The sequence below is a fragment of the Adiantum capillus-veneris genome, chromosome 5 (assembly GCF_014529385.1).
Source record: "Adiantum capillus-veneris isolate H3 chromosome 5, ASM1452938v2, whole genome shotgun sequence".
Lineage (NCBI taxonomy): Eukaryota > Viridiplantae > Streptophyta > Polypodiopsida > Polypodiales > Pteridaceae > Adiantum > Adiantum capillus-veneris.
Window position 1 is genome coordinate 79,020,428 of NC_140935.1, and position 13,924 is coordinate 79,034,351.

Sequence of the window (13,924 nt, forward strand, 5' to 3'; positions counted from 1 at the left end):
GCATACCTAGCTAGGTACGATTGGGGTAGGGGACCGCCGCCCCCCCCTCTACCCCCCAATCGTACCTAGCTAGGTATGCGGTGCCTCTCGAGTAGAAGCTCATGATGTTATGCATTGTATGAAAAACAATGAGAAAGACTCCGTTTTCCTAAATGAGAAAATTTCTAAATCTTCTTGTGAATTTAACGCTGATACCAGTGGAAGCTACATGGAGGCAACAACCTCCACCCATATACATGTTCGTGCACATTGAAGGCACATGGGGTGATGAAAGTGTATGTGCGGGCACGCATGTGTGTGTGTGTGTGAGAGAGAGAGAGAGAGAGAGAGAGAGAGAGAGAGAGAGAGAGAGCACAATGGAGTGGAGCTGTACAACAACAAAACTTTGTGCAACTCCTTATTTGTATTAAGTTCATGTGAATGAATGCTTGGTTAGCGGGCGGCTGAACACGGCCAGGCACGTTGGCCCTTTAACCCCAGCACCTTCTTCATTACTTCTCAAAATGAAAAGATAGATTCGTGAACAGTAAGTAGGAAATCAGCATTATGAAATGGCTATGTAAAACTACCAATGTGAAACTATTGTTAAGCAAGCTCACAAGATAAAGAGCCATTGCTTTTGGTAGGTGGACCATGCGGCGAGAAGTCATTCAAGCAAACCATGTGTTGAACTTGATATCTCACCACTCTTCTTTTGTAAGTATCCAAATTGTTAATGGAGATAGTGGCGCAAAATAAGTTTCAACCGCAAACTATTAAGAATTGATATTGCACTTTCAAGTGCTTCAATGTGCTGAGACTTCATAGCTGTTTAACTTCACAAAATCTGTTCTTTTACTGAATATCTATACAAGAATGCAGACAATCGTTGTGCATGTTGAAGACGAACAACTAAAGAACTTGAATTGATAAGACTGAGCAACAAAGGATGACGAACTTTCCAGCTTAGGAGTGGATTTGATGTTCTAGTTCCATCCAAAGGTAAAATGACCTATCTCATACAACAAAAGCTTAGAAGCAAGCTATGATGTTCTAGTTCCATCCAAAGGTGTGCGTGTGCGTGTGTGGGGGGGGAATATAAGATGGAAAACAATAATGTACAAATGTAATGAATTTGTAAGCTTTCACTGTTACTGGGGTCACTTAAATTTGTCCCCAAGCCACGAAAGAATGGATCCACCGACAATTGCCATGGGCATTATCACCAATCAATAGAAGGACTACTATGCAACAGACCTTTGGCTTTCCCACCCAATCTCACTATCTGAACCTTCCAGATCCTTGACTAGGACAATCCTTTACCCAATGCCCTGACTTCCCACACTTGAAGCAAGAGCTGTTTGAACTTGAGAAGTTGGCAGAACCACCCATAGAGCGACTAGATTTCACCGCGGTATATTTGCTTGGACTAACTGGACTGTTTGAGCTCATGAAACCAGCCGCACCACTAAATGAAGGCACACTACTACCATTGCCAGCAATTTCCTGATTCTGGTGATCCCCCACTATGAGACTTCTGATAGAGTCCAAAACAACTTTGTTTTCTGAATGATAATTCAGTTGCTCTGCTCTTAACACGGAGCATTTGACACTTAACTCATCGTTGTATGTTTCCTCCTTCACCTTAAGCTTAAAAAGCCTTTGAGTAAACAAGACTTTATGGATCACATCCTCAAATCGCCAATCTTCTTCTCCTTTCCAAGACTGAAGCTCCTTTGCTGAAACACCCAAAATATCTTCTGCTGCTTCTTGGAAAGCAGTTACCCACGTAACCCCTGTATGGTCTTGTACTTGCAAAGAAAGAAGGTACCTGTACTCACAATCGTCCAACAATTTATCACACCGATCACAATACCACTTATTGTCACTGCGGATTGTGACTTTCCGATTACATGGCCTATCCATAACTATAAGAGGACAAGCGGTGTAGCAAAACTTATCAGTCTTGACAAAAGAGATCGAGCCTTTTACTGCAACCCAATCTGGTCTGCCAGACCTACCAAGCCCTTCGTCCTTGATTTGAGAGACAGTTTTGCGCATCTCCCCACGAGCGCCAGCACAGCCTTCATGGGAAATAGGCTGAAATGAGCTTGCCTTACCACCACCCTCAAACCAAGCTCTCAATTGCTTAGCCTCAAGCAGGTCAGGATCCACCAACAACTGTGTCGAGGAAATAGTTCCCACCGATTTACCGCTAAAAGCACTGATGCGGCCAGCCTTGACCGCCAATATAGGCGTCTGCCCAGAATTGCAGGCCTCCTGAAGAAGGTTACCCTCTCTTGCACAAAAAGATCCCCACATTGTTATTTCTACACTACAACCAGAAGCATCCCGAAGTTGCACCGTCCGCTTCTCTGTCTCTGTACCATTCTTCCGCAAAATAGTGTTAGTTGGGCTAACCCCTACAACAATGCCAAGTACGTCTACCATAGAGTTCTCATCTGCATTCTCAATTGCAGCAATTGGAGTGAACTTGAACTGCTGTTGCGGTATGCTATCATCGTCCTCACCCAACAGCTCAATCATTGAAGAGTTCTCCAACGTGATCTCATAATCATGCCTCATATGATTAAAACTTCTCTCTGCCGGTCTTAGCTTACCCTTGGAAACCATGTACAGCTTCCCAACTTCGATTTTGTCCATGAACTGATCAGCAATGGAATTGAAGCAAGTAGCCCGTATTTCACCACCATCACCATCTAAAAGATCAAAAGAAAAAACCTTGCCATCACCTCTTGCATTATGATATCTGCGGAGATCGGTTTTAGCAGTAACACGACCTTTGATAGCCCATCGACCAACATAGGGAGTCAATGCCACAATAGGTAAAATTCTGGCAGGAGCTTGGTTGCGAGCAATGGGACCCTTGTTAGAGTAGATGGGAGCAGGCTCATACGACGGGGAGACCAATGGTCTTGCATCAGGGCCACTGGTTGAAGGGGACTTTGTACTTGTTACGGACTGCTGAGCTGGTCCTACAGGTGCTGCACATCCATTTCGCATGCTCATATCGTTGCTTGTACTTTCCTGTTGGGCGATGGCCTTTCCACTTGCCTCTTTGTCATTGAAAAGAAACTGTTTTGGGTGACCAATTGTGTCGGCCGAAAAACCGATAACCTCCATATTCAGGACCATCAAAAACCTGCACTGTCAAACACAATCTTAAGCAATAAGAGACTACACCAAAAATCTCTCTCTCAAACACACAAACCCACTCAGTTTGTATATGAAGCACATCAAAGAGACGCTCTTGCTCATAAGAGCGACATAACCGTAAGAGAAAAGAACATCAATCTACACTCTCTCCAGCATCCACATAACCAAGCTAATTTGAATTAACTCTGAATAATTAGGGAGGCACAGAGACATTGCCTCAATCCACGGATCGTGAGGCATACAAAGTCGAGCAACTGCAGAATAGATCCCTGCTTAATTTCACCCAAGAGCACAGACGAATTGAGCTGGGTGGCAAGCACACTCTGTTGCACAAAGCTTCCATCAGACAGCAGAAGACGGAAGCGCTTGTCTGCTTGGGAAGCTTTGATCTCCTTCACATCCAGCACCTGAAGCAGGGGCCGTAGGTTTGTGTCTCCTCCAGCAATAGCGGAAATCGAATTCGACGTGAGAGCAGGGGCAGAAGCCATCCCCGTTCTCTGCAAGGGTCCCAAAATGGATCGAGCGCACAATATATACGTCGGCAGCGGTTTTAGATGAACCAACCTCCTCCAGGACAAGGCGAACAATTAAATCTTGACACCTCTTGGTTGAAGTCGCATCGACGGCCCAGATTTACCGGGAGATCTGAGCTGCAGGTCGAATTTATAAAATTAAATAGAATGGCGAACAAAAGTAAGAGCCCCGTCCCACCAAGTGGGTGTAGGGGCTCCAAGCTCTACATGCGTTTGATATCATGGAGTGGCTAAAGAGTTGCACTACGTCTGATATAAAGAAGGGCCCTAAGACAAAGTTTTGTAGCAAATACGGTAGGGTAAAGGAGCAAATAAAAACCAAAGTTCCTTTCCTGAAAACCGTAGGCCCCTATTATTATAACCATTTTGCTCCAAGGGCACCTCCATCCATCTCCGTCTGCTCCCTGGCTCCTCCAGAAGCACACGCATCCGATGCCCCACTATCACCTATGACTCTCTCTCTCTCTAGAGAGAGAGAGAGAGAGTTCCCTGAGCTCTTATACCAGTGTGGGACAAAGGGGACTAGAGCCTGCAACTCTCCACCCAACCATGCCCTATATAGGCCCTCCCTTGCTAATAATAGGTCCCCCTTGACCGCATGGCTCCGTCCTGGCCCTTTGCCTACTGCCCGGTCTTACCCTAGGCCTGACAACGCTGCTGGAGTAGAATAGTATAGCTGAACCTTTGATACATTATAGACCCCATGCAACATCGAACCCGAAAGATCTTTTAGTCTTTGTGCCTTTAGTCTATGTCGTAAGGTCCTATCCATGCTATCTTCATATTGGATTTCTTTGAGCCTAGCTTTGACTGGTATAACAACATAAGATTTCTTTTTCTCAACTCCCTTACTTTAATTTACCATCATGCCAGTGTTTCCTTTGTTGCTACACCACTTCATGTTCGAGCATTGCTCTTTGTCTAATTTCAAGTAGCTTGAGTAGCTCATCTAATCTCGTATTCAGGGTTGAGTTGTAATCCATATCATGCTCTATAGCCAATCAAAGACTATGAACAAAAAATTCCATGGGTGCCAATACTTTAGTTCCATACACCATTCTGAATGGTGTCATGCCAGTTGTAATGTTACATGCTATCATGTATGTCCAGAGTGTTGTCCGATGTGAGGTTCCTTCTAAACTATCTTAGTCAAAATGGTCTTAATAGCCTTATTACTACCCTCAACCTATCCATTGCATCTGGGATAGGACGAATTTTTTTTTAATCAAAATCTAAAAAGTTTTATTTATAAAATGTTTTTTAGATAATGCTTCTTACATCCAATTGCTGACATAACACGTAGCCATGATTATATACTTGTTCTTTTTGAGAGTAAACTTCTTGAATAGCCCCATGAAATCCAAACCCCATTTCATGGATATATGCTTTGGGGCTTGACTTTTTCAAGTCGGATGAATAAGCTTGATTGCTTTCATCCATTTTTGCTCTTTAGAGAGATGACAAGATCATGTAAGAGCGAAGAATTTGGGCCGTAGTGTCCAAAATACATTTTTACATTACGCAATTATGGACCCACTTGTAGGGTTTAAATTGTCACATGTTGTCACATGGGATACAACATGGTATAGGAACTCAAGGAGTTTAGCCAGTGTGGAGAAAGCTTAATGAGGGTCCCACTCACGCACGTCGCATCGTGTTTGCAGAAGACTATTTTTGCACGTCGTATCAGGAACAATTTTAGTGGCCAAAAATTGTTGGATACCTAGTTAGATTTGTTAAGGTACAAGTGTTTTTAAACATCTTCAACGGATAGTTGTTTATACATGTAGCAAAGCTCTGTTCTTTTGATGAATATGTTTCATTGGTACCATTGTGTGATTGATTTTCACATTCTATTATGGTCCAATGTTAGGGCAAGGGCCAAGATAGATATGGATATGCGGGTTCAAATCTGTTTTTGTTGAATGCATGCACACTAGGTGTTATGGCCCTAGTGTTTAGCAAAGGCTGATTTGGAACGGCATGCACATTCATGACATAGATCTAACAATCACCAATAAAGGTCATGGCTCGGTTTGAGTGCTTGTGGATTTTTCAAGTTAACCAAGATGGTTATTCATAACATTGTTGATTTCTTAGCAGTGTTGTAAGAAATAGTGATCCCTATTTACTAGTCATTTTGAAGGACTATCTGTAAATCGTGGGAAACACACCTCAGTACTCCCAGTATCCAAGGGGATAGGCAAATTACAAAGTGTAATCTTGTGCCAAAAGATATGTGAAGTGCGTACGTTAGCACCAAGAAATCCAATTAGAAAGCATCTATTACTCTAGTTGGAGTTTAATTACCACAAGATAAAGCATGTTTGCGACTAGGTTTAGTCTCTCATGTATAAGGCAGGTTTTCAACCTTGAACACTCGTGGGGTTGTTTATTGATGCGATAAGGTAACAAGTCAAGGATTTCTACTTTGCTGATGAGTTATGTCACCCAGTTACTTTCATACAGAGTGAAAGATGGTACTCTTTTGGGTGCATCCTAATTGTGATAGCTCATTTAGCATGCTCATGTGAGTTCTAAATGGAATCTACACGCTATGTTGTATATGAGCCGGCTACACAAAACGGTTGCAAAAGGACAACAATGTGAAAAATCAAGGTGTTACTCTTGGTTTCATTGAAACTCCTACTAAACCGTGTTCCAGTCCAACGAACAGTTGGATCCATGAAGGATGCCATTGTGGAAAACATTAGTGTTCTTATGAAAATATCACCACTTTTTGTTTCCGAGGACGAAAACGCTTCTCCAAAGGGGGAGTAATGTCAGACCTAGGGTAAGACCGGGCGGCAGGCCAAGGGCCAAGATGGAGCCATGCAATCAAGGGGGCCCTATTTTTAGCAAGGTAGGGCCTATATAGGACATGGCTGGGTGGAGAGTTACAAGCTATTACGCCCAAGTTTATCTGTAACATGAGTTAGGTCTTCGAGCAAGCTCAACGGAGCGATCTTTGGAGCGAGTTTTTTTTTTTTTTTTGAGGACCGTTGTCCCTACCTCCTCTTCCTCCTCTCAGCGCCCATGTGCTTCCTCCTCTTCCCTTGCTCCTCCTCCCTCTCCTCCACCTCCTTTCTCCATCTACTCCTATAATTGCCTTCCCTTCTTCCATCTTGTCCTCCACCAACCCCCCTCCCTTCCTCAAGGTCCTCCACTCCCTTTTTCCTCTCTCTTTTCCTATCACTCTATACCAATGCCCCCCCGCCCCCCCCCCCCCCCCCCCCCCCTCTCTCTCTCTCTCTCTCTCTCTCCCCCCCCCCCTTGTGTGTGTGTGTGTGTGTGTGTGTCCCACCCCCTTTCACCCCTCTCTCCCCTTGTCTTCCCCTTTCTCTCCCTGGCCCCACCTCTTCCCTCTCTCTCTCTCTCTCTCTCTCTCTCTCTCTCTCCCTTTGACATGGATAGATTACCCCCTTTTCAAGTATTCACTAGATGCACCCTCCTTGTCTCTCACACACACTGAGATCACTCAACTCCTCAGACAAGACTTGATTCAATTAGACACTAGGAGGACATGGATACATCTATGCGTGTGCCGAAGATGGCTTTCTACAGAGAGCATCTACTTGAGATTATAGAGGATGGTTTTGTGACCAAACCTACCTACATGAACACTCATCTATCCCATGGTTTACGATGTGTTATTGGACATATGCGCACATCATCACATCAATTAGAGGATTGCGACTGGGAGATTTAGAGGAGTACCATCACATGCTAGGGTTGAGAGAGACCGAGATGTTTGGGGAGAGAGAGAGAGAGAGAGAGAGAGAGAGAGAGAGAGAGAGAGAGAGAGCAGGAGGCAGAGAGAGAGAGGGGGGGGGGGGGGGCTTACATGAACAGTCATCTATCCCATGGATTACGATGTGTTATTGGATAGATGCGCACATCATCAAATCAATTAGAGATTGAGACTGGCATATTTAGAGGAGTACCGACACAAGCTAGGGCTGAGAGAGAGCGAGGTGTGGCGCGCACACACACACACACACACACACACACACACACACACACACACACACACACACACACACACACACAGAGAGAGAGAGAGAGAGAGAGAGAGAGAGAGAGAGAGAGAGAGAGAGAGAGAGAGATTGGGGGGGGTTAGAAATTGTGAGAGGGAGAGAGGGGAGGGGGGGGATGCCTTTTTTTTCTTTCCTTTAAAAGAGGGAGAGAGTGGGGGGGGGGGGGGGGGGGGGGGCACGGGGTGCCTTAGGAAAAAAAAAGAAAAAAAACCCAAGCCAAAGAAATAGGGAGAGGGAGAGAGTGGGGGGGAAGGGGGTCCCTTAGAAAAAAAAAAGAAAAAACCCCAAGCCAAAGCAATAGCGATATTGCTTTGGCTTGGGGTTTTTTTCTTTTTTTCCTAAGGAAGCCCCTTCCCCCTCACTCTCTCCCTCTTTTAAAGAAAAAAAAAAGGCATCCCGCCCCCCCATCTCTCTCTCTCTCTCTCTCTCTCTCCCCCCCCCCCCCCTGCCACACCTCGCGCTCTCTCAACCCTAACCTATGTTGGTACTCTTCTAGATCTCCTAGCCTCAATCTCTAATTGATGTGATGATGTGCGCATCTGTCCAATAACACAACGTAATCCATGGGATAGATGAGTGTTCATTTAGCTGGGTATGGTCACAAAACCATCCTCTATAAGCTCAAGGAGATGCTCTCTGTAGAAAGCCCTCTTTGTGCCAAGCACAACCATAGGCTGTATCCATGTCCTCCTAGTGTCTAACTGAATCAAGTCCTCTCAATTGAGCTGAGTGATCTCGGTCCGTGTGAGAGACAAGGAGGGTGTGTCCAGTGAACACATAGAAAGGGGGTAATCTATCCATGTCAGAGAGAGAGAGAGAGAGAGAGAGAGAGAGAGAGAGAGAGAGAGAGAGAGAGAGAGAGAGATGGGGGGGGGTCTTACACGAACACTCATCTATCCCATGGATTATGATGTGTTATTGGACAAATGCACACATCATCACATCAATTAGAGATTGAGGCTGGCAGATTTAGAGGAGTACCAACACAAGCTAGGGTTGAGAGAGATCAAGGGGTGTGTGTATGTGTGTGTGTGTGTGTGTGTGTGTGTGTGTGTGAGAGAGAGAGAGAGAGAGAGAGAGAGAGAGAGAGAGGGAGGGAGAGAGAGAGAGAGAGGGAAGATATGGAGAAGAAGAAGAAGAAGAAGAAGAAGAATAAGAATAAGAAGAGGATTTTAACGTCGTAGGAAACTATCCCAAGAGACCTCAACGACGGGAGTTGAACTCAAGACTTGTTATTCAAGAGGGAAATGACATAACCAATCTACCACACTTGGGTGATAGAAAGGTTATACCGTTTTCCTCTTTTTATTTAACACACACCCATACACACACCCGAGAAGAAGAGGATTTCAACATCATAGGAAACTATCCCAGGAGACCTCAAAGATACAATATTTGAACTCAAGACCTGTTATTCAAGAGGGAAATGGCATAACTAATCTACCACACTTGGGTGATAGGTTATACCATTTTCCTCTCTCTGTCTCTCTCTCTCTCTCTCTCTCTCTCACACACACACACACACACACACACACACACACACACACACACACACACACACACACACACACACACACACATGCACGCGTTGTCAGGAGTTTTTTGGAGTAAGGGATTGCGCATATGTACATATACATGCATGGTGCATCAAATAAAGAATTGCCCATTTTTCAGAGCCAGGTGGTTACGTGGGGCCCACATGTGTATAGGTAGGATAGGGTGTACATAGTGCATCGATTTTCACTATTACCAGTACCATTGTGTTTTTTCTACAATAAGGAGGAGTTGGTAGCGCGAAAAACTTCTCGAGGAAGCTATCCGCGGGACGACAACATGAGGTAAGCAGGTGCGTCAGATGGCATCTAGTGGCGTCAGGAGGGCGAACGGGGTCAATATTTGCACGCGGATGAGGACGGACACAACATGGGTGTTTTCTTGTGAGAGTTATGCAGAAAGGTCATCATTAGGACCACTTTTTGGGGCCACTTCACGTGGTTGCGAGACACATTATTGAAAAGAAATGAGTGCCAGGTGTGCGCATGGATGCAGTAGGGTGACAACTATGCACTGCGAGGTCAGTTTTTGGCCTGTTCGGGGTCCATTTGAGGTCATCTAAAAGGCCAAGGGTGCCCAACTAATAAAGCTAAGTGTGGGAACTGAAAAAACAGAGAGAAGACCAGAAAAAACGTGGAGAAGAGAGGAGGAACAGCCGCAGGTGTGTTTTTGGGGTTTTTGAAGCCTGTTTTGGCTGTAAACTGCTCATCCGAGGTCGGATTTGAGCACTTCGACATTGTAAACTGGGCTTTTGGGCCGTTCCGGACGCGATGGAGTTGTCCATTTTGCCAAATTCCTTCCTTTTTTTTTGCTGTTTTGGCTGTGTAAGTTTCTCCTATGAGTGAAGCTTCTGCTCCAATTTGTGATTGTATCTGGTATCTTTTACCCATATTGTGTGAGCTATTTGCCCCATTGGTGTTGGCCCAAGCTCAATTGTATCTAAACATCAGAAATTCTCCTCTTTTGAGCTGAGTTTTTTGGGTGTGTGTCTGTGTGGCACTAGTGGGCAAGTGGATAGTCTCTCTCCTCTCACTCCAGAGGTGTGTTCCCTGTCTCGGCCAGGTGTGTTGTCTAAGCCGAGTGGTGCCCCATAGTGTGTGTATGTGTATCTTCCCAAGAGTGTGTGTCGGGTCGTTATAGAGGCGCTGTGTGTGTTTTCATGCCCCTCACAGCGTGTGTGTGTGTGTGTGTGTGTGAGAGAGAGAGAGAGAGAGAGAGAGAGAGAAGAGAGAGAGAGAGAGAGAGAGAGAGAGAGAGAGGTAGCAGAAGAGGGGATGGGTTAGAGGGATCATGAGAGGGAGAGAGGGGGAGGGAGGAGAGAGAGAGAGAGAGAGAGAGAGAGAGAGAGAGAGAGAGAGGGGGGGGGGGGGGGGGGGGGGAGGGTAGGGGATCACACACACACACACACACACACACACACACACACAAAAGGAGGAGGAGGTTCTTGGCTACCCTACTGGAGGGAGGGGAAGCAATGGGCTATGGTTGTAGGATTAGGGGCGGCACATGGTGGTAGTAAGCTAGCACCACTAACCACCAGTGGTGGGCTAAGTTGGTGGTGGCAATGGGTGTTAAGGGGCGGCAATGGGAGGTAGTGGTGGTGGGATGAAAAAAAAAAGCTCGCTCCAAAGCTCGCTCCATAACCGTCCCCCTATAACATTTAATGGTCTAGTCACTTGTATGTAGCGGAAAATAACACAGTGAGCATTTTATTAACACTAGATTCCTAATGAGCATAGCAAGAGTGCTTGGATGGAGAGAGCAACAAAAGCATAACACCTAGTTAGATAGGCATGAACAATACTTCAAAAAGAGAGAGAAATTAAGCTATTGACAACAGTTGAGGACCTGATTTACCTATAGCCAAAGGACTTTGTATTATAGGTTTCCCCCATCAAAGGAGACATTTTACAATACTATACTTTGTGTTCCTTCAATAACTTGTTGGTGCAATGAAGATGGAAGCTTCAAGCACCAAGCTTACACTTGAAAACACAACATCAATTCCCTCACGGTCTTAGACCCAAGACCTCACACACCTTTGAAGATGGTAAGAGCTAGCGGGGTATGAGAGTAAATCAAGAGGAAGAAGAAGTATTCTTACATGAAAGAAGTATGTCTCCTCACATAATCACTCTTAATAGCTTAGCATAGCTTAGTAATTAGCATGGTAGAGGCGATGAGCATGCATTGGAGCTTGGCTCTTGGTTGGATTTGCATCACAAAGCCAAGAGTTGTTGGTGTACACCTCCCTTCTCACAAGCTTGGAGTAGATGATGAGCTTTCCATTAAAGTTTGAGAAGGAGATAGTCTTCTTTTATTCACACATGAGATTGTGTGAGTGTGTGTGTGATAATGCCTTGCAAAAATCAGCCCCCTCTTCTCTCTTGGACGACCCCTCTTGCTACTTGCTCATGTTGGCATCATATTGGTCCCTACAAAGCTTAGCCAATGACAATTAAGAAGCATAAGTGATAGCCTTGTGACATGTGTCCCCCTTTCCACTTTTGTGAGGGCTTTAGGTATTTAAATAATGCAATTAAACTCTCATTGGACCTCTTAGTCTTCTGGCCAATAGGAATCAGGCAAGCCATTGGCTGTTGAATGCTCATTGGACCCCTTGGGAGACTGTCCAATAGTCTTCTAGAGAGCGTAATTTCTATTGGTTCTTTTATCAAGTGTTTTTAAACGAATTAAACTAAATTTACTCTAGCCTAATTCTCATTGGTCCACCTCTATGGCCATCCAATAGGATTTGAATGCACCTTGGGGACAATTGGGATAGGAAGCTGACATGTTTCACTATGCCCTTTGTGTAAAGGGACCTTGGAAGAGAGTGCGTGTGTGTGTTTCTCTCTCATCCCCTACTAATATGGCTCGCCCCCTCCTAATTAGGGATGTGGGAAGACTTTTGAGTCTTCCCACAAGCATGGAATTTACCCTAAGGCTTGACCATTGAAAATTTTATTTTATTTTGGAACCTTAGCATTTTGGAAGTCTTAATGGGCTGAACCCTAGGGTCTTTGAAGCCCATTGATGGACATTGCTCTTTTGCAGATGGTCCCTCTTTGGATCCCTATTTTTCATCCTTTGGATCCCTACTGAGATCGGTCTGCTAGCCTTACCAATATTCTAACTTTTTCTCCCATGGTACTTTCCTATATTAAATGATCAGTTTAATATGAGAAAATCATTTAAGAGAATCGGATATTAGTTATTATGACATTACCTCTCTCTTGAAATCATAGTCATCCTCGACTATGAGGTAGAGAAGATAAAGCCTAGTTATTAGTCCTTTTTCGAGCGGGTAGAGGATCCCTAATTTACCCTACGACATCGTTCCAGAATGGATGACTAATCCATTTGGCGCTTGAGAGCCTAAGCTGTCGCAAGCATGTCTGCGCATTAGTCCTATCAATCTTCCATAGTAGAGTGACAAGCTCTACTTGGTGTTTGGGAGACGTCATCTTCGCAAACATGATCCTAAGCATGCACACTTCTTAATATTTGTGCACAATAAAGAAAAAGAGAGTCTTATAAGACAAAAACTTTGTTCATTTTAAACAGTTTTACACTTGCTTACTCTAGGAAAGCATTGTAAGCATTGACAAGGTTTAGGTTATCCTTTAATTGTATGCCTTGCATCCATCTAGCATCTTCAAAAGGATAGTTCTTAAACATAATAAGATATCGTCGGATAATCTTACCGCCTCTCAATACCTTGTCTTCATGTCGGAGAATGGACTCGGGCTGCAGTACCTCTTCTTGGTCCTCGATCTCCGGTGGGTCTTCAATAGTTGGTTCTTGAGGTGTCTCTCCTTTGTAAGGCTTTAGTAGGCTCACATGGAAAGCGTTGTGTATGAGCCAATGACTAGGCAACTTGAGTTGATAGGCCATCTCATTGATTGGTCTAAGAATCTGACAGGGACCATAGTACCTTTTTGCTAATTTAGCATAGTACTTTTGGTGTCCTGTAGGATTCTTGCCCGTTGTGTGCCTTAATCGAGCCTTGGGAAATTTAAGTAAGACCCAATAATTTTGTTTAAAGGCTTGAGCTCTTCTGTGCTTATTAGCAATAGCCTTTTGCCATTGCTGTGAGATAGAGATAGCATCCTTAATCTTTTGGAAATATTCTTGTAGGTCTCGGCTATACTCATCTGCAGCTAAGATCTTCCCGTGTACCTTAAGTAGCAGGGGACTTTTAGATCTTCCCTCAATTACCTCAAAAGGTGCTTTTTTGGTGGAGGTATGTATAGTGTTACGTAGGCATACTCCACTAACGGTAAGTAATTCTCCCATTGGGACCTTTGATCTACTTCCGTTATGTAGGCTTTTAGTAGATCAAGAATTGTTAGGTTAGCTATTTCACTGTGGCCATCCGTTTGCGGGTGATAGGCCGAAGAGAAGTTTAGCCTTGTCCCTAAATTCTCAAAGAGACCCTTCCAAAAATTACTGGTCATTCTAGGATCTCTATCTGACACTATGGACATTGGCAAGCCATGCTACTGGAAGATTTGTGATATGACGAGGTTTGCCATTTGATGGGCTTTGATAGTCTTTTTGATAGGTATAAAATGAGCTTATTTGCTGAACTTGTCTACTATCGTCCATATTCCCATATTCCCATGGATAGATTTAGGCAAT

General features: G+C 44.4%; 1 protein-coding gene across 2 annotated transcripts; it reads right to left on the reverse strand.

Moving 5' to 3' along the window:
• Positions 1–877: 877 nt before the first annotated feature.
• LOC147457575 (replication protein A 70 kDa DNA-binding subunit A-like) lies at positions 878–3,701 on the reverse strand. Of its 2 annotated transcripts, none has more exons than XM_086512432.1 (2): positions 3,373–3,701; positions 878–3,142 (listed from the first exon to the last, which is right to left on the reverse strand). In XM_086512432.1, exons 1-2 carry the CDS (start codon positions 3,642–3,644, stop codon positions 1,261–1,263), a joined length of 2,154 nt encoding a protein of 717 aa, XP_086368558.1. In that variant the 5' UTR covers positions 3,645–3,701; the 3' UTR covers positions 878–1,260. The 2 variants fall into 2 exon arrangements, with proteins under 2 accessions (XP_086368558.1, XP_086368559.1); XM_086512433.1 differs by having other exon boundaries at positions 878–3,147; positions 3,373–3,537.
• Positions 3,702–13,924: the final 10,223 nt, after the last annotated feature.